Source organism: Glossina fuscipes, unplaced genomic scaffold, assembly GCF_014805625.2.
Source record: "Glossina fuscipes isolate IAEA_lab_2018 unplaced genomic scaffold, Yale_Gfus_2 287, whole genome shotgun sequence".
Taxonomy (NCBI): domain Eukaryota; kingdom Metazoa; phylum Arthropoda; class Insecta; order Diptera; family Glossinidae; genus Glossina; species Glossina fuscipes.
The window spans coordinates 1,900,680-1,925,803 of record NW_023998630.1 but is presented as its reverse complement, the minus strand read 5'-3'; the positions used below and the strand labels follow the sequence as shown (position 1 = coordinate 1,925,803).

At 31.8% G+C, this 25,124-nt stretch overlaps 1 protein-coding gene across 3 annotated transcripts in view; it reads left to right on the top strand.

Moving 5' to 3' along the window:
- Positions 1-25,124, top strand: part of LOC119642908 (uncharacterized protein DDB_G0283357) — a 123,243-nt gene that overhangs the window by 84,594 nt on the left and 13,525 nt on the right. For 2 of the 3 annotated variants that reach the window (XM_038042210.1, XM_038042209.1), the window contains exons 3-4: positions 21,757-22,411; positions 23,494-23,655. In XM_038042210.1, the coding sequence (XP_037898138.1) occupies positions 21,757-22,411; positions 23,494-23,655 (817 nt within the window). Of the gene's footprint in view, positions 1-21,756; positions 22,412-22,445; positions 22,911-23,493; positions 23,656-25,124 lie in introns of those variants that run through there. The other variant, XM_038042211.1, reaches the window with a different exon arrangement.

Sequence of the window (25,124 nt, the reverse complement as noted above, 5' to 3'; positions counted from 1 at the left end):
ATAATGCTACATTGAAAATTGTTATTTTATGTAGCGAAAGGTCAAAATCATCGAACTTAATCGTTGCGTACTTTGGTATTTCCCATTTCTTTATGATTCTTATATTTGCATTTAAATTTGCAAGCACCTAATAATAGTGCTCAGAATTAGGTTCGTTCAACCTGATTGTGAATTTCAGGATAGATAGGGTAGAGTTTATTTAGATCTTTTTAGATAGAAATTATGCATAGGAACCTATATTTGCCAACGGTTCAACACTTTTTCTCAACTTCTCGGATCTCTAATCACGATTTAATTGCTTTTGTCCTCAGAAAATCTTGTGCTTATAAACTTTTGCAAAACTTACAGTAATACAAGGTTTCATTTTGGCATCTTTGTTAGTCACTTTTGTCTGTTGAATTTCCTATGGATTATTATGAGTCTTTTTTTTTTTTGCCAGTTGCATAAGATCTTTGCTTTATAAGGCGTACGAACTTAACGCAGGTTATGCAGGATGAAACGTCCTGGAGAAAGTCCTGCATATATAAGTGCAACAATTCTAAGATCCAGTCCGACGTGCCATCATTTGCAATGTACTTGACGATTTGGTTTAAGGTCAAATCAAATTTTTTTCAATTAATTTTTTCATTGTGAAAATCACAGTAAACTTAAAAGCCTGATTAACGAAATACTGAGTGACAAAATAAATTTTTAATTTCTTACGTCCATCTACTATATTTTATCTTTTGTCTTATTATTAATTTTAATTTCACGTTGTTTTGTGTGCTTTTCATTTCAAATATTTTTACATTTCTGCAAAAACCATATTTCGCAGTTAGCGGCTATATTCAGTACAGTATTAATTTGCATTAATTTGTGAAAAAAGGGTTGAACGAGTAGTACAGTATGTTAACAGTCTTTCATTAGTGAGGATTTTGAAGTTATGTATTCTTGTTTATTTTTGCCCATGCTCTACTCAAGTAACTAACCTACCACAAACCTTATCCTATAAGCTATGTCTATTATGATATGAAATAAGGATTTCTTTTTATTTTTTTGTTTTTAATAATAATAAACCCAAAGGCATGACAATGACAACTTTTCAAATGTATGCTTTTATATAAGCGACTTAATATATATGTGTGTGTAAAAATATTTAATAGCAGAACAGAATAAAGCAAGTGTTAGTAAGCTTGCATAACGCACTTTTAATTGTACCCATACTGGAACGTTATAGAATTTGAAACACTTACCTACATACGTACATAGATAAAGCATAACAACTTGAATAAGTGTGCATCATAACTGCATAAAGTGCATAACTGTTGCATATGTTACTAGTGATACAACGAGGGTAAAAGAGATAGAAGACATTGTATTTAATAAAAAAAAAATAAAAAAATATCGGTATTTATCTCTGTCTATCTGTCTCTGTATATATATATATATATATATATATATATATATATGTGTGTGTATATATATATATATATATTTGCGTGTGTCTTCCCTTACGTATAAATAAACGAACATATAACAACTGGCGTATACGTCAGTCAGTAATGTAATGATTACGTTGCGCATATATTACTAGTGAAAATTGTGTGTAAGAATTAGTTTCCGAGTGCATACAGAGACTTCATATAGGCGCACATGATGATGTGTCTGCATTTTTGCATACAAATACATGCATTTAAAAGCCATAGTAAATGTGTCACTTGGTTGTTTAGAGCCATTTTGTCGTTGTTTTTTGTTTTCTTCTTTTCCTTTTTTCTTATTTAGTTACTCATTTTATTCTTGTTTCTTCGTTGTATAGGCATTGAAAAGAATCAAAAATGGAAAAAATAAAAAAAATAAAGAAAAAAGCCAAACCAAACATTCAGGCAAGCAGATGATTGAGATGACAGTGCTTTTGTTTGTGTATTATTTTCATAGTTGTTGCAATTGTTTGCTTTATATACCTACATATAGATTGCGTTAGGTTAGGTATTGTTTTTTTTTTTTTTTTTTTTGCGTACACATTTTTTTAAAACATCAAGCGCATGTGACGTAAATTATAGAAACCGTATGCAAAACAGCATCATGCCAACACACGCATATCTACACAGGAACTTTATGGCAAATGTGCTATATGCATCCACCGATGTTAACGTGTACTTGTTCAGATGTAGGCAAAAGCAAAAAAAAAAGAAAAAAATGCACTTTACGGGCAAGTTTGTTTGGTTTTCTTGATATTTATGTTGATAATAATGAACGACTATCACGATGATGTTGATGCTGCCCGAAACCCTTTAGAAAAATACAGCCACAAGCAAATATATACAAATTTTTTTCTTTTTATTCTCTCATTCGTTTCACTTTAAAATGACAAGAACAACAATAGCAAATAGAATGCACAAGGCGAATAACCTTTAGTTGACTGAGAAACACAGAAATGTTGATGGTTAATGTATTTGTTTGCAAAGTTATATAAACAGAAAATAAAGACACAATTCTGTTTTGTGTTATAAGAGAACAAAGTAAAAAAATCAATTGAGGTAAATAGTGTATATATACATATTTATTATATATGTTTGTTGCATATATTTATACTATATATAAACTTGAATGGATAAAAATAGAGGGAAAACAGAGCAAGCGATAATAGCTTTCGACCAATATATTGAACGCATCCCTTGCTATTAATAAAATACGTTAAAAACGTTCGAAATTTTCTTGTTTCGAAATCCGGTCTCCACAAATAAAATAGATTTATAATTATATTTAGGATTTGAGAAGTTTTGGCGTTTCTTCACTTAGACTTTTTATTTTCTTAGCTATACCCCTTTTGAGGGCTTAGTAATAATAAAACAAGTTAGAAAATTAAACTCAGCTGCGACCGAATCTTTTACGTATCCTTTAAATTAATCTCGCAAAAGAATAATAAAAAATAAATAAATAAAAAAAACAAAATTTCTATACTCTAGGCATTGGCCGACCTTTTCCATAGAATATACACCTAATTCCTTTTTTACAGGAATATTTCATATAAAATTTGATTTAATACGAGTTAAAAACAAATTTTGTTTTTATAGGAATTGTTTTGTTTAAAATGATTTCCAATACTCTATGAATTTTTCTTATGAATTTTTCAATGAATTTTCCTGATGAATTTTATTTTTTGATATTTCTATGAATTTTCTGCTTCTCACACAAATATGCATTGTAACTTCGCGTTATATTAATCACAGTTGTCACAGTTTACACGCACATATTTTACGCAATTTAGAATTCAAAAATTTTTCAAAGTCTAATTTAATTTTTGTAAAATAATTAATGAATAAGAAAGTACAGCTACGAAAGAAATAATTGACCTCCAACAAGAATTTTTTAATGTTGTTTATTGTATCTTGCAGTTGCTTTTTTTACACGAACTGTTTGGGAACATATCTATCGCAAAAATGGAATTAGATGTATATGGAAATTTTTATCGTGGTATTTACTGCAGTTTTCTTGCTTTTGAAAGCAGAGAGAGCACTCAGCTTTCGTCGCACTATAGACGTGTCTTTAGACCGGTTTGCACTATTTTCAATACCAATCTGCTTATTTGTAGCCGCTATTTTCAACTCTGTAAATGAACGGAATGCTTACCAATCAAACGGGCAGGCATTTCTCAATCGATTCAGAATTTGAAAATGCGTTCAGTTAATTCCAATACAACGTAAACAGAGAATACATCTGACTATTGCGTTTCTTGTTGACTACTCAAAATCTACAATAAATCTATACGATAAAAATGTCCACCTGTATTTTACAAAAATAGTTTATAGTTTTTTGTTTTTAAGACAAATGCGTCAAATAGCGAATTTGATTTTCTTTCTTGTTTTGTTTTTTTTTTTTGTATTTGGATATATTCTAGTGTTGTGATCGGTCACTAGTGATATAAGCGCATTCTTGTTGCTTCACTTTCGACATTCCGCAAGAGTAGTCTTAAAAAGACGCTTCTACATTAGTTTTATTATAAAGCTGGATTGTTGCACGGAGAAAGATTTCTTGTAAAGTCTCTGCAATATTGCTCAGGTTATAGCTGGTCTTCGCTGCTAGTGCTTAGTAAATAAACAGATTATAATAATTTGCAATAGAATATCTTGCTATTCATACAATAAATCGCTTGTATTGTGAAGATACAAAATTAGAAAAGTAGCAAATAGAAACGATATGTATTATCTCCACTATCAGGCTCGATATGTTTTAAACAAAAACTTTAAACAAACTTACTTTATTTACCGGTAGCCGTGATAGCAAGCCCATAAGCTGTAACAACCCTTCAGATAATCTTACATAGTCACCATCCACGGAGAACGCAGATCTATTGGCTGTAGCAATAAGTAGAACATTAAACACCTCATGATTTTATAAGTAATTTAGGGAAGTATAGAGTACACGCGCGGAACCTATAAATAATGAGGTGGAGGTAGAACTCGAATAATCCTTACAGTACGTGCCGACTTCCTAGCTTAAAGGGATTGTCTCACTTCCTTGGTGGCGCCGATTCACACTTAAGTAACCAGTTACGTTAGCAAACATCGTAAGCATCAAGACAGATACACACGCTAGGCCCTTATCGCATCGGTTATATGTAAATTACAAAAATTAAAATTACTCAGTTTCATTTGCTTTTACGAGTTCGCTTGCACAGCGGTTTGATTCATTATTCATTTACTTACTTGGACTCCTCAAGCTTCATAGCTATCAACAAAAGGTTGCGACATCGTAGACTTTTAGCCCAGCTCATAATTTTATGCTACGAAATGTATTGTTTTTTTTGACAATAGTGGAAGAGGCCGCAATTTTATTGACTTGCAGGCTTAGCGTGATAATAGAGTGAATAGTACTTGAGATCTAGACTGTTTTCTAGTTAAAAATTTCAGGCAGAAAAACTGACGAGCAAATTGTCAAATCAATTCGACTATTTCTGGTGATGAAAAATTTGGCGGCGATTTCAAAATACGGTAAGTATGATGAGAGGTAATAACGTTGATGGTAGCAGCACTGATCGCTTAATATTCCTGCTTGCGATTGATGCGGTGTTCAATCGACGACTCACTTGCAATTCTTTTATCGATGCCGAAAAATTTGATTCTTTTGAACATGAGCTCAAAAAATAGAGGTATTTTTCGTATCGAATATATCCATATTCTGTCAGAAAAATGGCGAAAAGGTAACGGGTAATAAGTTGAGTAATGAATTCGTTACTATTTTGTATAGTGCAGTACTTATTTTCAACAAAAAAGAGTGTTTAAAAGCTTTATATACTAATAAATATGCACCTTGTGATGCCAATAATAAAATTGGCGGCAAGAGAAAAGCGCCGTAATAGACCTGCAAACTTAAAAATAAATGCTGACTATTCACGCACATGTTTACCTATTCACTAGTCAGCAAAAGGGTACGTATAATGCCCTTACCTCTAAAGACCGCACACAGCGACACGAAGAGGCTAACGTGCGCGCATTTATTCATTTTTGCGCTTTATATACTTCATAATCAAGGAATGAATGAATATAAGATTTCAAATGCCAAGTAAAAGCATTTAGAGGCTTTAGAATTTTTTAGTTGTCATTCCTTTTTCTTGTGTTTCTTATTTATCTAGAAGGCAAACTAGCGCTATATATCAGGCAGACAGGCAGGTAGGCAGGCAAGCTACTAAGCAGAGTGGAAAGTTATAAGTATAATATACGACAAGAAGAAAACGAAAAATATAAATCCAAAAAGACAATAATAACTAAACAATAATACTCAACAATACTATGTAATTCCATATAAAATCGCTATGTTCATCTCTATTGACTCTGTAGGTAAAAATTATCGCATATATATATATATGTTTGTGTATGTTTATGTGTGTCTTAAATTTTGTTGCATGTTGAAATGATTTAAATGGTGATGAACCCTTTAGATTGCTTATATAAACACGAGCGATAAGAGGAGATTGGCTTAGAATGAGAAAAGGTTGAGAAAACAGAAGCAGTCCTTATAAAATCTGTTCACAACAAGCTAATATAAGTTGTGACATGTACTTTGTTCTAAAATATCTTTTCTTGAATAAATTTATTTATAATCGTACAATTATTGAGCAAAAAAATTCAATTAAAATCTTAAACTAGTTCTATTTGTAAATACTGGTTGGTTGTGTGGCCGTATTCTCATTTAAGGCTTATAAAATGCACTCTATATAACCTAAAGAAACTGACTCTTCCCAACTGAAGAGAAAACCGTAGTTTTCATTCGCTAAGAAGATTCCCTTATGCTCTAGTAATTTAATTGTTTTCAATTCGAATTGACGATTTTAACTAACGTGTCGAATATTAGCCAAATAATTTACCATTTTATTTATTATCCATTTCATTTTAAAATATCCATTGTTTCGCAAGTTTTCGATTTTGAGCCTTCTGGTAATGTATGCAATAAAAAGAGTTACCTAGAGCGACTCAGACTTTCGCAGTAATCATTTTTATTATTTGGTCTTTTTGGCGAAAATAATGGCAGACGGAGTTGATTAAAAAGAATTTTTTTTTTTTTTCAAAAGAGAGTTCTACTGCAAGGCTTAAATAATACATAAACCCAAAAAAATGAGATGAAAAGAAACAGCTTTTCGAATTTTGGAGAATTAGTGGTGGGGAATGATTTTGCTTAAGTTTGAGACGATTTTTTATTGAAATTGAATTCTGTTATTAGAGGAATGATATATGAGATAATTATTTACAAAACATAGTCTATTGGCTTATTTTATGTGACACTTCTGACTTGCCGATCGAGGTAATATACTCTATCGAAAGGATAATTTGTCCTTTGACTATATCCACAGGAAGACCTATATATTAATTTATTTTTATTTATAAGAATCGAAAATGTCTTCCGGTGTTTCGCTATTTATAAATTTAAAGAGACGCACAATAACAGTTTCCGCGTATACTATAAAACTAAAAAAATCAGTTAATTTCGCGTACACCATAGAAACTAGTAATATCGGTTTTTCCTTCTATTCTACACTTATATGTCGGTAACGTTAGCGTTCCTTTAAAATATGTCGCAGAAGTGACGTTTCCATTATACGCCGTTCGTTTGACATGTAACAGGACCTATGTAGAAGCTATGAGCAGGTTTCAGTGGGATATTTTATATTGTTGCGTAAAACCTAAAGATAATGATTTAACGTGGATGAGTCGTAGTATTATCACAGTCGACGTAGTAGCACTGCGAAAACCCACTCGTAAAATTACGGCTATCTGCCGTAGCCATTTCCCTCCAAGCTGGGAAGAATGGTTGGAAACTACTACCGTTGTTGTGTGATATTTTCAGTACACGCTAAAATTCATTTGCACGCCAAACTCAACTTTTTACTAACATTTTTTTATGCAGTATAAAGAAATATGCAACACGGTTTGCCGTATGACGCTTAGTTATCAGGGAATATTTCAGTATTTAATTACGTCCTTGGTTTAAAGTTTTAATATGCTTATAATATATAATCTTTTTTTTTTGTTGAGGTATTGGCGCATTTTGCGCACTTACTCAAAATTATTAAATTTGTATTTCGCGCACAGCGTGGCGTCGCATTGGTTACTTCTTATTTAGAGTTTGGCAGAGAACGTGTTAAGACAACCTTAAATCTTTGATGCAAAGTAAGTCCCGCAACTTTTTGTGAAGGTTTTAAAGGAGATTATATCCAGGTTTTCACTCTTTCGTTATTTGAGATAGTTGTATTAAAGTGAAATTTTTCATATTGAAACATTCTATGAAAATATTTCGGGCAAGATGTCAAGCAAATTTCAAAAAATCGGCAAAAATAGTTCCTGAAAGCAAAGTGGGAATTTTATTTGCTTAATCGACAGGTATTTTCATATAGATTCACGTGATATAGGTGAATATAGGTGACATTTTCTAGTTTGGCCGCACTAGAGTATCAAATTTGGATGTTTTTTCATATGCAGTTCTCGCTAACATACTAAATTTCAAATACCGTTAAAAATAGTTTCCATAAGCAGAATTTGAATTTGTTTAGTTTGCTTGAAAGGTAGTTTTATATTGATTCATGAAATGCCCACAAAAATATTTTCTTTTTTTTAATATGGACGGATTAGGCTTTCAATCCAACTATATCTCAATTGTAATTATTTAACATGAGCTCTGTTAAGTCGTTAACAGAGGTATGTTAACAGAAATGGTAGGTGTCTGTAATAGTTAAATTCGAATTTATCTTCACACCCTTCTTGATATGCTATTCCATGATTACATGAATTGAGATATGTATATACATATATACATACATATACAAGGTATATATACGCGGTATATTAAGATTGCGCGGATGTATGCAACAGTCAGGAGGGCTTGGGAAAGACCCATTTTTTTATTATACCAATCGATTCGAAATCACTTTCAGCATCGATCTAAACTTGTCTGCCAATCTGTCTGTCTTGTGTCACATTGTCACATTTGCAAACCGCAATTATTGAGATATTTCTATACGAAATCTGGTGGACTGGCTTGTTTTATATGTAAAAATATATGCGTTTATACGCAACCACAAATCCCCAAAAGAAGCTGTTATGAATAGTAGATTATTGATTAACAAGTTTTCACAGCTTTCCAAGTGTTAGTAATAAGTTATTAGTCCAACTAAGCTAAAAAAACGCACAATATATCAAAAGCCCTGATGTTGGCAGTCTTCAACATGCCATCGTTCGCTCAGAAAATGATAGCAGAACTGCACCGGAACTGTTCTAGAACGACTTGGTAGAGAGTGTTCTATATGAAATATCTTGAATAGTGTAATTTTTTTTATTAATAAGGCTTTAAGTTCAGAAGTTTATTTGCGCTTCTAGGCTTTTAATATAATATTTGAAGATAATATTTGAGATGGTATCCATAAGCTTTAAGGTTTGAACTATGATTGTTTGTCAATTTACAATTTCTTATTTTTAACCTGTAAACTTTAGATGTGAAAAAAAATTGTTCTGAATAAGAAAAAAGATAGAATGTTTTTATTTGATCAAAAACAAACAGTATAATCGGAGGTCTAACCACTCTTACCAAAAACCCGCAAGAATTCCACGTTATGTCTAAAAATATAAATATCAAGTATATGTCTTATAATTTTTTCGAGTGAAATTCCTAATTTTTTAATTTATTGTCGTGTTTGCAAGCGAGCACGCCCATTTCCTCTAAGTTCCAAATTGAAAATATTTCTGTGGGAACTTTCTTTTGAATTTTTTATATTTGCAAAACTGGAAAAAGCTTTCCTTTTTTATATAAAGACTAAAATGATATGTGTGGAAGATAAAAGGGGGATCAATTAATTTGAAGAAGGTTAAAGGTTTCGAAGACCGTAATAGTTCAGAATATAGCTTAAAATTTGCTGAAACGTGTTATTAAATTATTATGCATTTAGCGTTTATCAGAAAACAAACAAAAGTTTACAAACATGTTAAGCGTGCGTTCGTTGCTCTGCTGTCAAGACTTCTACAATGTGAGAAGCATCATTACAAACTAATAAATCAGAAAACGAATTTTGCTAAGAATGGTTAGCGAACTCGTTAAGAAAAAAAAAGTTATAAATGAACAAGGAAAAAGACTATAGTGGGCCACATCTCACCATTAAGTACTCTACACGATTCTACACAACAACTTATTTTAAAAAGTCTTTATATGAAAAATGATCAAAAAGGGGGTCCGATCCAAGTTTCGTATCAAAATATCTCAATAATTACGTTTTGCAAATAGGACACTATGACACAAGACAGAGAGACTGATAGACAAGTTTAGATCTATGCAAAAAGTGATTTCGAATCGATTGGTATAATAAAAAGTGGGTGTATCTCAAGTCCTTCCGAGTGTTGGATACTTCCGCGCAAAGTTAATATACCTTGTATCATAATTGTTCTAGGATATAAAAAACTATTCATGCTTTCTTTGATCGTTGCTACTTTACTAACTTTGCGGAGTATTCTATTAAATACGGAAGTAGGAGTTGTTCAACAACGGAAGTGCTCGCTCGGAACTTTTAGATGACCGTAGAAAATATTTAAAATAAATTTTATGTCTTTTTGTTGTTATGTTCTTTTGTTTATGTTACTATATAGATGTGCTATTGTAGACGTACTGATGGGCTAATAATACTCATTGTTAAAAAGATTCAAAATCTTACGCTAATTAAGGATTTTACTTTCTGCGTATTGTTAGATATTACAAATGGCAAAGGAAAACTGATATACTTTGATGCTCGCTATAGAAATAAAGCATACGTATACATTTATTATACATGAACGATGAAATTTATACATTCTTTGTACATTTGCTTATTTGACTGATATGCATAAACGAAATGGTCGTAATTTAGCACCTATAAGTAGCGCAGATGTCCATTGAAAACACGTATAAACATTATTCTGAAAATAAAAATGTTGCAGTAGAGTGAACAAACAATATTTGCTAGTTAGCCTTACCCTACTTTTCATTTGCATTTACTATATTTTTCTATTTTTCTCTCCGTTTTCGCATAAAAATTATCAAATGAGTATCTAATTTGTGTTTGCTCTTTGAACCTGCTGCACTATTGCATGGGAGGTATTGTAGATTGGAACCTTATGTGTGGTACACAGCAGAAAACGTAACGAAAGCTTGTTATTGGTGTTTCTATAATAAAACTGCATTAGACATGCAATGTGAAGACTTTGCGCTGCTGCTATATAGTTGTAGTAGTTTCTAGGAATGAATGTGTAACAGGAAGTGTCAGCCATATTGCTAACAAACACATTCTTTTTTCGTCCATCTTGAGAAGGAAACACTGTGTTATAGTTTTATGTATAAAAGTAAATCAAAATGTTTACTGAAACGATGTCTGCAGGATTTTTTAATATTTACTATACCCTATTCAGTTCTCTTACGGTATCACTCATGGTACAGGCTATATTACTTGAGCTATGCGCTAATTTTATTATACTAATTGGTTTACAATCATTGTCTTATTTGATTTAAACTTACCTGTTCATGCGTCTGTGCGTTTGATATCTGTTCAACTATTTTCCTATTTAACTAAATGGCAGCAATATCTGAGGTATTTTAAAAAAATTTGAACGCGTTTAAGCGCATAGATGAACGGTTTTGAAAATGGTTTGGATCGGAATATTTTTACAATCATACATTTCATACAAGACGCTTTATTTTGCAAAGGTTGATCTAAGACAAAATCTTTTTAAATCGGGCTAATAACTTTCGTTTTAAAGACTAGTATACAATAAAAAGGAAAATAAACAGAAGAATAATAATAACAGACGCATATTAAAAAGTTAAAAGTAATAATTCATGAATAAATAAATAAAAAAAGAGAAAAATAAATAAATAAATAAAAAAAGCATATACAGAAGCACACCCGCAACAAGAACAGATGCAGGTTGCAAGTGGACTCCTAAACCATTGCAAACATGCATAAGCTTAGCAACCAACACGTTAACAACACAATATATTATTTTAAATAAAAAGTGAGATATTAAGAATGAAAGGTTAGTTTAAGTACGACATAGGTAAATCGCGCATATTAAGCAAAGTTGCTTTAATAGACTTTAAAGAGTCCGATAATGAGAATAAGTGATAGACATGGTTTAGGATTCTGAGAAGCGTTTAGGGACATTAATAACTTCTGTACTGTCTCTTATATAATCCTAAAAAAAAAAATTTTTCTTTTCAATCACAAGAAGATATAGCTTTTAGTATTTCACAACGAAACGATAAATTTATTTTAAGTAAACTTAATGTTAATCTTACGGCGATAGTATGTAAAATCGGGCATTTGTTAAAAAAAAAAAAACTTTTGATATCTTAAGATAAAAAGTGGTGAAGAATTGTATTAAAGGATGTGGTGTAAAGAATTTCATTATCACTTATATAAGACTGCAACATTTTAACTTGTTTATGTATGTATATACATATACACATATATGTGTTATTATTATTATTATTATTATAATTTTAGACTAATGAAATAAATTTTTAGACTAAAAAAAAGACATTGAGCACTGGCAACACAGGCTATCGGCTCTGTGCACAAGTTAATTTTTTGCTTTTTCTTAAATTTTATTTCTGTTTTCTGTAAAAATATTAAAGCTATTTTTTGTTTTTGTATTTATTATCTTGAGCTTTATTTTTCCGCTTTTTTACTTTTTGTGACTCTGACCTACTAACATTATTTTCATTATTTACATTGCATTTTTATTTTTGACTCATTGCTGTCGTTTTTGTTGTTATTGCAATTTGAAGTACATAAGCATTGGCAATGAGCAATGCTTCCATTTTTGTATGTAACGTGATTAAGGTGGATTTAATGTTTTATTTCGCAATTATTTTCTTTTGTCTGTATATTTTTGCAATAACTTTGCCGTTAAATAAGATAAAGACAAAAAAATATAGCCTCGTAAACAACCTTGAACCAGAAACTAATTGACCTTTTTTCCCATCCCTAAGACAAACAACCTAACGATTAATTAAAATGTCTAAATATGTAATAGTGCAGAGCTGTAATACAAATCAATTCTTTGTTAAATCATCGTTCCAATAGGAAACCGCTTATCTCTTTTCATTTCATTTTTTAAGATTACCTGAAGCCAATATACGAATGATGCATAACTTGAGTTTTTCTCTTTAAATTTTAATGGATGTTTTATTTAAACAAATCACATAAGATTGAAAAAGCAAATCGTGCAAGCGCAACAACTGTGTTTCAGGGTCAAATTTGAGTGTTTAAAAATTTAAGGCAAACATAAAATTCTGTAGGCACTATATGAAAATAAGCGCTAAATTTATGGTAGCTGAATCCCTAAGTCGACTCATCATCATTAGCGTTATAAGTTAATTTATCTACTTTTTGTTTTGTTTATTTATTGGTTTATTTTTCAAAACAAAAACTATAGTTTAATTTAGTTTAGTACCCTACACAATAACAATAGTTATGCTGTATGTAAGTTCCAAATATTTTCGCAAATGATTTGCAAAGAACAGCACAGGCATTGATTTCAAGTTTGTAGAATTGCGGCTGACGGATAAGTGATTTTTAAAAATTTAAAAAAAAAAAAAATTCCGAATTACATCTGCATATGTAGATGTATCCCAGTTTCAAGGTATTAAATATGCTACAAAAGGTTTACTTTGTTAAAATAAAAAAAAACATAATTGTATAAGGAATATTTCCGTCACATTTTCCGTCTTTTGTTCTCTAATTTAACCAATTAGCCAATTCATATATCTTTCGCCTATACTCGGTGATGCATCGTAGCAAGACGTTGTACACTTCCACTACTGCGTTTATATCTTTATGTGACTGATTATATATCGGTTTGTTTGTCAATTTTGTAAACAATAATACGCCTCTGAAAAACTTGAAAATTGTCTACTATTACAGTCGTTCAAGTCTCCCCATATATATGCATATCTACGTTTACATATACGAATACGTGTTTTTTCTTCTTTTTTTGTATTATTATCATTATTATGTGTTATGTTACGTTTTGTTCACCACATACAGGTCTCTGGCTCTCTGCGAAATATATCTACGTTCATATGTCTACGATTACTGCATACATACTTTACACTCAATAATAACAATTTTTGTGTTGTGTTGAGTAGAATAAAGTAATACAACGGCTCATTGTAAATCTAGGTCATGGATGAAAGAAAAAGCACTATAAAGTGGGTCATGAATATCGTTTCACTCACGTTCAAGTGTATTTCGATTTTGGCTTTTTTTTTAATTTTTTGTGCATTTCGTTTGCTATTATTTTATTTGACTATAGGTGATTATAACTTTTTTATCAATAACCAAAAAATTTTTTTTCAAATAATGAAAAATTGTTTAGGTGTTTTATTAAAGCACTTTTAACGGTAATGAAAGCAAATAATTAAGTAAATAAATACATAAAAAAATGTGGTTCATTTTTATTACGCCCGTATTAATTTTGAAATAAAAATATATTGAATTAAAATAAAAATCACGCCAGTAAATCAAGAACATTATATTCTTGAATTCATATCATTTTTCATCTGATGGTCTAGAGTTCCGACCGCTGTTTTAAGCATTTAAGGATAAAGCGAACAAATGTAATGTACTAGCTCTCGACCACTGCAGTAAAGAATTGAAAACGTATTTATATTCTGCACCACTTGTGGTACAGGAAATATTAAGTTTGTGAAGGCTTAAGTAAAACACAGAAGGGCTTAAGATAGGCTCATCTTTTGCGGGCCTAAGTCCAAGCGTATCTGTCCGCCTGATGTCTGTCCACGTAAATTTGTGTTCAAGGCACAGGTGGCAATTTTTGTTACATTTTGAAATTTGGTGCATTGACGTGCAGTGATGCAAGGACGAATGCTATTGAAAATGGTTTATATCGATTCACTTTTCCGACCGCTCCACATATAATGTCCCATTATGAGAAGTTGTTATTACAATTCCGCCATTCTAAATTGATGTGAAAAAGATCGAATTTTCAATATTTTTTGGTGTCAATTGGCTCATAATAGTAAATTCACAAAGAATTTAAACTTGCTGAATTTGGACCACGTAGTTCTGTTTTTAGGATACTGCCACATATAAGGATTCTCATGAAACCTAAATTCTTATATGCCAAAAAAGTCGAATTGTTCAATCTTTTGTCATGAAAATTTGTTCATGATAGTAATTTAATATAAAAATTAAAAAATTAAAAATTAAGTTGACATAAGTGGATCTGGAGTATATTTATTGGCCACAGTCCATATAAGCTATCTCATGAGTAGCAAGCACTTCCAAGAAAGTCTTAAATTTTAGTATCTCCTGATAAAAATCAACGCGTAGTAATGATTGGGCCAAAAAACGGTGGAGATTCTGAAGTACACGACTCAATTTTTTTAAGCTAACCTAGATAGGCGCTATCACGGACACCAAGCTCTTATATGGAGAGAAAGTTTTTTAGTATGCGGGCTTTCATGAAAATTATTTTATATTTTTTGCGAACTTAAGCCTCCATTCGATTAAAAAAGTTGAATGAATATTCTGCACGCGTTTTATTGCTTGTTTGAAGATAGAAAATTGATTTTAAAACCCGAAACTTAATACCGCAGCTTCCTTCGGCAATTTTGAGCACCTTGTCCGCTTTGACGCTGAATAACTGGTTCAGTTGTCAGGGTTTACCTGTATCTGTCAACCGAGTTACAATACGTTTCATTATTTTGAAAATAATACACGTATTTTTGAGTTTAAAGCCTTGAAAGCCTTAAACATTTCGTCACTAGAATCCTTCCGCTTATTATTTATTCATGTTATTAATTTCTTATTTATTTTCATCGCAACCTACGCCTCTTTTGTAATTGTATGCTACTATTATATTATAAAAAACACTCTCAGGTTTTCCTACGTTATATATACATATGTAATGTTTAAAGAGATTTTCGATTGAAATGGTAGAACTGTCTCAAAGGTTGACGACTAATTATTATATTTTATTATTTGAGATTACTTAATAGCAGCGTCAAATTATAAGGCGGGCTAATATTTCCTATTGCTATCGAAATTTGAGGAAATGCTTAAGTAAATTATTTGATGAAACAACGACGGCAGTTGCGTAAGATGCGATGAAATCAAGAATATGTGAATTGCCGGGGTATAAAATTAACTTAGTCTGTTTCTTTTTTGGTCAAAAATCCATTTATGTCAGAAAAAGAAAGAATGAACAGATTAATTTTAGCAATGATCCAAGCTGACTACTGGTTTTTCCACCTCGCGAGCAATTTTCAAGCTCAATCCCGCAAACTTATATTATCCTCTGAGGCTCTTCCCAAAAGAACTCATATTTCAGTCGTGTCATAAGAGTCGAAGCACAGCGCGAGCATGCAATAAGCGGCGTATTGAAACTCGTCTTAATCGAAAGGATGCATGTTCTTTGGATATCAACGGGGAAACAATGACATTTGAGGTTACAAGTGCAAACATTTCCTGGGCGATTTTTGCTATTTGTGACTGAACTCCTTCATACTGAAAACTTTTATCACGGCTTTTAGTATATCAGGCTATATCATTATTTGGTAGGATTAAATCATAACACACCACGCCTAGTCGCTCCCCCAAATGCGACCACGGTGGGCGTTCAACCATATCGTCGATGTCAACAGTTCGGCTACATTTCATAGTGGTAGTTTGGACTTTGATATCGTAGCGCCATTGTTTATCGCTCGTAAGAACTTAGCAACGTCGTTGTACGGAATTGGGTAAAGTAAAGTTTCAGGCGAATAGCAGTTTTGTTTCAAAGCCCCACGAAATTATGTTGTGTCCGCTGTAATCCGATAATTTATATAGTTGCGTATAGCTGAAGAATAGTACTATCAAGCTAAAAGGTCACAGTTTCATTCTACACCCTGCAGTACTACTTTCACACCCTCTTAGCGAACTGATCGAATCAGTTTGTGTAAGCTCAATAAGTTAAACTGTTTCCTTTATGAGTTTGTGAAGTATCTGATTTATGCTGATGAACAAGCAACAATATTGGCTTGGAGACATGACACAATTTTTCTAATTACTCAAAAAATAGTTTCAAAATTGGGTCGTCCAAAACATGTTCATCAAATCTTATCACCAGAATTCGTTTTCAAGAGTTAAAGGCCTTCAAATAAAATTTATTCATTCAATTATTATTTATTATTATTTTAGTTGGCAATATATATATTATTTGGCAGTGAATAAGAAAAACTAAAACATACTGCAAAATTTTTATAAATTGTAATTTATATAACATAAAAAGTACATTTGTATATATACAAAGTACAAATTTTCTTTTTTGACACGAGAAAAGTGAAATTTTTGCGATTTTTTTTTCGTCGTTCCATCATATCATTCACAATTTAATCATCAAATAATGTAAAAAATCAGTTTGGATTATTAAATTAAAGAAAGTCAAAGGGAAACTTACAATTTAATAATTATTCAAAGTATGAATTTGAATGATTTCGTAAAAATGAAGACCTTATATTTAGAAATCAAAAAAGATATTTTTTACATTAAAAATCTCATCTGATACATTTTTTATACCGATGATTAAGCCGACAGATATTCTTGCTTTGAAAAGATTTATGTGTCTACTAAAATGGATTATCAATTTGCTAAACACTTCGCGTGATATATAATGATCACATTATATCCAAAGTGGAATACACTTTTAATTGCTTATGCATTGCTTTTAACACGATTATATTCTATAACATTTGTGGTACAGGGTATAGTAGTGCGGTCGTATGTAACACATAAGGGGCTTAAGATGTGCCCACTTTTTATTATACCGATCGATTCAGAATCACACTGTCCGTCTTGTATCTATCCATGTAAACTTGCATTGAAAGTACAGGTCGCAATTTTTAAGATATTAAACACGCTCCCATGTAATGAGAAAAATGTATAATTTTCAATGCTTCACGATGAACAGTAAGTTAACATAAAAAAATTGACTGCGCCAAATTTTGATCATCTTGGCCTGTTTTTTGGATCCTGCTTGATAGAGATTTTCACCAAAATCAGAAAAAACTTAATTTTTAATATGTGATAACCGAACTTGACCCATAATACTATAGTTATCTCATACAAAATGAACTCTACTAAATTCAGGCCATCTACGTCTAATTTTGGATCCTGCTCTATGTAAGGATTAAATCTGTACTTCATTAGGTTTCGTTTTCGGCTCTCTTCCCCATAAATACCCATATGAAAATTGTACCTTTGTGTAGAATTTTTGTGTTCTTTTATAAAAATAAAAATGGTGTATTTAATGGTCGGCCTTTCCCGATTATAATGTTCTTACTTGTTTATTTTACATTTTTGATATGTGATAAAAGTTTGCATTTTATTTTATTTTATCCATTTATACATGAAATTCAACTAAAGAAAATTACAGTCGAATTCAGTACATCTTAAGAGACAATCTTGTGCTAATCGTTTTAAAGACTAGTATACAATAAAAAGGAAAATAAACAGAAGAATAATAATAACAGAGCAAGTTAAACGCAAATTAAAAAGTTAAAAGTAATAATTCATGAATAAATAAATAAAAAGAGGGTAAAAAAAAGAAAAAATAAAAAAAGCATATACACAGCTACCACAAAAGCACACCCGCATCAAGAAAAGATGCAGGTTGCAAGTGGACTCCGAAACCATTGCAAACATGCATAAGCTTAGCAACCAACACGTTAACAATACAATATATTATTTTAAATAAAAAGTGAGATATTAAGAATGAAAGCTTAGTTTAAGTACGACATAGGTAAATCGCGCATATTAAGCAAAGTTGCTTTAATAGACTTTAAAGAGTCCGATAATGAGAATAAGCGATAGACATGATTTAGGATTCTGCAGAAAACTCTGAGCGTGTTAAACCGCTCATAATTGTAATTATATCGACTGAGATTAATCAAGATAAAATACCTAGAGAAGCGGTTAGGGACATTAAAGCTTATCTCATCAAGTAATGCGGGCGAATCAACAGTACCATTTATTACTTTGATTAAAAAGGAAACCCCAAGAACAAATCTACCTTTCTCATGTGCCGGTAAGGATAATAGAAGCAATCTATTTTCATAGGGTGAAAGAAAGACAATAGGGTCCCAACACAAATTCTTAAGGGCAAACAGCAAGAATTGCTTTTGAACAGATTCAATACGATCTACATAGCATCTATATGAAGTAGGCCACACAACAGAGGCATACTCAAGTATGAGTCTAACCAAACATATGTACAGACTTTTCGTAATATAAGGATTATCAAGCTCTTGGACCACGTGCCCAAGTTCAGCTTCCGAATGTCGATGGCCAAGCACCACTGAAAGCCCATTGTATTAAAATCATTCAAAACGATTATTGCTACTGTGTTTTAGAATTAAGATCAGATTATGTGTATTGATATCTTACACACACACACGTGACCAACGCACTTAAACAAAAGCACTTATAAAATATGGAAACATAAGATCACTCGGTCACTGCAAATGCACATGTCATTTAATGAATTCTATTTATTCCTATTTACTATTAAAAACTGAGTGCTTATTAATTGCGGGTTACATATAACTGAATCTCCTCTGCTCTTACCAAATCCTTTTAAAAAGCACAAAATTTCCAATTAATTTGATATTAAAACTATCATTTTAATGGAAAAAAATTTTCATAAAAAAAAGTTAAAAAGTCGCAAAATATGTGTGGCCCCGGTTACTCTTGTCACAATAACTGTGCCGTTTACATTCTGCTTTTTAGTATATTACAATCTGTCTTTTATTCTAAAAGTCCTTTTATTTGATATCTATATCGAGCGAGTTGAAAAGAAAAAATTAATCTACAACGTCGTTGCATCCGCCATATTTAATTTGGAATTGACCTGGTTGGCCATTAATTTGGAATTGACCTGGACGTCGCATTTCTCAGTGGTGGATATAATAAACGAATGTAGCATATTTTTACAACATATAAGGCACAGTGTGTATCAGTAGTTGAATGAGAGATTTTCCTGTTTTATAGTAACATTTCAAACTTGTATAACCCTTGAAATGTTTGTCATTTTTCGAACTGCTCTCAGAAGGCTTACGAAAATCTGAAGCCCGTCTTGAGAGGCATCCAATTAAACCAATAAACGCCTGATCCTATACACTTTTGATGAAAATACTTGTAAATTTTAGAAGTTACTGTCTTTTCATAATTTTAGGCATGCTCCCCGTGCGATTTACAGAATTCAATCCAGTGTTTAACGAACAAGTTTTATTCTTTTCACTTAATTCGCTACATTTTAGCTAACCCGCCCACAGCATGAATTCTATGCAATTATAGCAGAAAGCAGTGTGGTGGGTGAAAAAAAAATACTTTGTCATGATTTTTACTTTGAGAAATTAAAGTTTTAAATTAATAAGAAACGAACCGGCCGACATAATCACAATTCGAATAAATAAAAGCAAACCGCGACTGCGTAAGCAGTTCAGTTTTCCTAGTGTTAAAGACAATCGTAGAATTAATTAAAAAACCCTCTTATTTTGAATGTCTTTTTTCGTTTTTGCGCTATTATGGATATATAAAATTAATGCTAACCAAATTTGAAAATGTGATAAGAGCGACAAAATTAAAAGAATAGCAAAACACGATCCCATTCCACTATTCACCCAGAAATTTCGCATTCTTTCCCTTATTTCAAGTGAAATCGCAAAATGATAATAATGGTATGGCAATTGTAACTAATTTCAATGTTAGAATTACACGTATATAGATATGAACGAATATACTAAAAACCAAAAACAATAACACTGCAGTGCTAAATTTTTTTAATGAATACACACGGACGTCCTTTATTTGTGTGTTGTTGTCCTACGTTAAAAACTGTTTAATTATTTTTGTTGTAATAATGTCGAATATAGAATATAGTAGTAAATGAGAAAGTTATTTACGCCTAGGGGGGTGAGTTTTTAAGGTATATCTCACGAAATATTTTATGAACTGTTGTCATATTAATGGGCCAATCGGAACAAGTTTTACGTTCGTCTTTTCAGATGCTCCTAATAATTATCATTACCAAGTTTTAGATCAATGTCTGCCGCAACCGAAGGTTAAATTCTTTTTGCGATTGAGTATTCTCCACTTTGCGTAGCGTTCAATTTCAGAACACCCATGTGAATTATGGCAAGCAAGAGTGCTCGCACTATATACGATATGTAAATGAGCCAACTAGTAGCCATGATTGAATGATTCACAATATTTAATATATCAATATTGCTGCAGAGAAGATGAGAGAAAGGGGAAAACTATTATGCCCCAACAATTTGCATAAAAATCGTTAAACATAATATGAAAAGGAGAAACTTTGTCAGTTTAGGTAACGCATAGAGTGGATTATCTAATTTAACGGGGACAGGAATATCTAAACCCCTCCCCTCTAAGGTTAATGTTAGCAACCAATTTGACTGTTATCTTTTTGTCTCACAGCGGTTGTGATAAGGGGTTTGTGCAAATCTATTCAAAGCCCAGAAAGACTTAAGATGCAGCCATAATTTATTTTATCAATAGAGGTTAACAATTTCGACAAATTAGCTGAACGTAGCAAGTCTTGGTCCAAGGATAAAACCAATCGGAGATGGATTGGATGGAACAATTCTTACAATCCCTCGCTACATAAGAACGTATTCAGAGAGTGACATTATATAAAAAAATTTGCATTTTAAAAATTGTTAAAAAACTCGATAGGTATTAGTATTTCGGGATGCATAATTGTAGAGCACTTTTTTAAAATGCTTTAAAAAAATAAGCATTAGTAATAGAATTAGCATTACTCATGTGGGAAGAAGAATTTATTTTTAGTAATTGATTCAAAAATAATGATTTGGCTTATAGTTTCACTACGCTAATATGGATCATAGTTCTATTTTTCGATCTTCTTCCTTTATATAGCTTCTAAAAAAAAAAAAAAAAAACCTTGTTATGAAAACCATATGGAATTTTTTATATTTTATAACGAAAATATCGCAAGTAAAAAAAATGCGTTAAGTGAAATACAAGAGTATGTTATTTAATGGGATTTCCCTAATGATATTTCTTAATTTGTTTGATTTTTGTTTATAGAACCCGAAGAATTGCTATAAACGGGCCGAACAAGTAGAACATCTTTTTGTACCGTTCGCCTTTTCCCACTCAAAAATCAATTGTTAATAACTGTGCATTTTCTAACGTGTTCTTATGTTTTTTATCAACTATTCCAGGCTTGGCCCATGTGATCTATTACCAGACCAGTGGGCTACTTCATCGTCATCTACGTCAACAATTACCAAGAACAGCGGCAATCAAACAAGCGTTTCGACAAACGCAAGTTTTTTATCACCGTCTCCTACGGCGGCAAATAATTTATCAGCCATTACAATTACAAATAAAAACAACACTGCCTTTAGAACAACGGCAACAACAATTTGCAATCTGCCGCGTTTTTCACCGGCCGCGGCTACAGCTGCTGTTTCAGTTAACAACGCTGGCAATAGTGCAGCAGTAGTAGGCTTAAATTCGAGTACTGCCGGTGTTGTTCCGCTCTCAAATGATGAAGATGGAAATAGCGCAGGGGCTAACGCTAATGCCAACAACAATAATAATTCTGTAATCGATGCTGATAGTGTTGCTACCACAACCGCTAATAACTCATTGCTAGCCAGATTTTCTCAGAAATTTTGTAATACGTTGCCACCTCATTTAATAGAACATCAACATCATCAACAACTGCAGCGAAGACCGTCTTCAGCTGCCGAACTAGCTGCCGCTTTACAACGTTACAGCATTATGAGCGCGGTGGCCTCACCGATCTCTGCCAATCCAACGACGTCCACAAATCGTAAAATACGAAAAAAAACCGACTCGAAGACAAATTTGGTAAAAAAATTATCCCCTCCCAACTTGCTCATTATATCTCGCTAAACAATAAACATTTTGGCAGTTATTGTATAAACTTATTATTTATAATCGAATTGTCTAAAGAGATGCTTATAATCAAAATTAAAAAATTTTTCGGAAAACCTTACCTTTCCCAGCGCCCGAAATTTAAGTTTTGAGCAAATCAAAATTATATGAATTGAGTTTCGCCAAACTTTAAATCTAATGTCGCGTTTAAATTGATTGATTCAGAATTTTCATTCAATGTTTTCACTGGAAGCCACAAGTGTTTTCGCATTTTGGGACAATAAGTGTCTTATTATGAAGATAATTTTACTCATTTATATAATTTGGAAGCGTATTACAAAGCGAATTACCAGCAATTGCAAGAAAATTTAACAAATGGATCAAAAGTGTACATAAACATATAATCAGAATATATATCACATAGCTTTTCGAAAAGAAAAGCGTACAATTTTCAATGATGCCATACCGACAGGTAATGTGACAAACACAAAAAAGAACTTAAATTTAAGTTTTGCGTGTAATTTCACCGAAACTTTGGTCTATGATATCCTATTTTGACATTTCATTGCATTACATTGTTTTCAGTTGAAAAAAGCACTGAACACGGATTTTAATGTAAGCGCCATGTTAGTTGTATAGATATTCGGATGCAATTAACAAATCCAAAATGCAAAAAAATGTGAATTTTCCGCCACTGACAATTCGACTAAAAACAAAGAATGAGGATACGAAAATGACATATATTCTAACGCACTTCAAAGTCTTAGATGTAGTTATATATTAGAAACCGTTTTTGTTACTTCTAAAAGCAATTACGTTGAGCAACAAACTCGATCTGCAACAAAGAGCTGCCTTTACTCGTAACTCCTTATAGAGTATATATGAATCAGCATATCAAAGCAATTGTTTTGGCTGCTTTTTTATCCACATAACTTATAATGTCATGTAAATTGAACAGATCATAAAGTTGTATATTATACTGTTGAAATACTGGCATAGTTCTCCCCCTACATTTTCGATTTAACTAAATAAATAATTTTATTAACAATTTTTAGCCACAATCTCAAATTAATAAATGCAACAATGAGAAAAGACGTCGAGAATTGGAAAATAATTACATCGAACAACTGTCAGAGTTTCTACAACTTAATAAGCGTAGTGATATGACTTCAACTAAACCGGATAAAGCCGCAATTTTAAGTCAAGTTGTCAAAACGGTAAGTGAGTCACATAAGAGCACATTTTTTTGTTATTCCAGCGTTCATATGTACACTTCCCACCACTAAAACAAATAACAAATAAATAAAACGATGTCAATTGGTTTAAATATACACGCTTTTAAGACTATCTCAGTAAGGAAAATGGAAAAAATGACAGAAGGTAGGAATCCGTAAACTTCAGAATAAAGGAGTTAAAGAAAAAAAAACGAAAAACTTCAATATCACGCAAATGGATTGAAATATTGATTTGAAATATTTACCAAAGCAACACAAAACATTGCAATCATTAAATAAGCCATCATTGAGACCCCATTTGAAATTAAGAAAAAAAAAAATTTGGCCATGTATATTACTCATGTGTTTGTTTTCATATTTCGCGATTACAAAATATTCACTACAACGGATATTAAAATTTGCTTCTGAATTTCAAATGCGGTCTCAATGATGGCTTATTTAATATGACTAGATCGGAAGATCTCGAGAGAGAAATGAGGAAAGAGAAAGGGCTAAAGAACGTACTGGCCGCAGTTTAGTGAGTGGGTGCCCAATCGTTAGGCGTTATGTTTTAACCGACCGAGCAGTCATTACAAACTGCGTGCAAAGAAGACTCGACCTTACATGACATTTGAACTTGCGGACACAGTACAGAAAGACCCATATTGATAGGATATATCCTTCGTCATCATGAATAGCCATGACCTATCCATGCCCATAACTGTTGAAAGTGAAATTGTTCATAAATATATTTTTACTCTCTCATTAAGTTGAACACAACAATTAGCAATACCAATTAATCGACATGTCCGCAATTATCAAAGGCACGCATATTTTTTCCTTTTTTATAGCGTCCAAGATTTTAAAGTTCATCTTACGTTTTTTTCCCAAAATTTTTTTGCCGAATTTGAAAATTAGTTAGATCTACCTAAGGCTACGTAAATAAAACAAGATAAATAATGCACTTTAAAAATTATGCTTTGCTTAGAGTGGGAACTTAAATGTCATCTGTTAATTGATACAAAAATCTTGCACACTACAATATATTACATTAGTACGACAATGCTTGTATATTCATGCATACGCATACGCCGTCATCAACTACATAATATAATAACTATGAGGTGATGAAGATTTTTCTCGTTACAACAGGAGTTTATTGAAACTGATATAAAAAATTTCCGTCCAACCCTTCTTATTATCTGAACAATTTAATTAACTTTGACTGAAGGTAATTCAATCTCGAAGTATTACCGGCTTTGCTCTTATTTGCTTATTTACGCTTCTATTTTACACAACAAATTTAATTATTTTGGTAAGGAAACCGATATTTCTATTAATTCCCAATGATAATCAATTTGTTTTTTAATTATATCGTAAAAATCAAAGATTAAGTTTCATTTCCCTGGGAAGGGATAAAGCAGTCGCTTTATTATCAGCTTTATTGAATTAGTGGAGAATAATTTAAATAA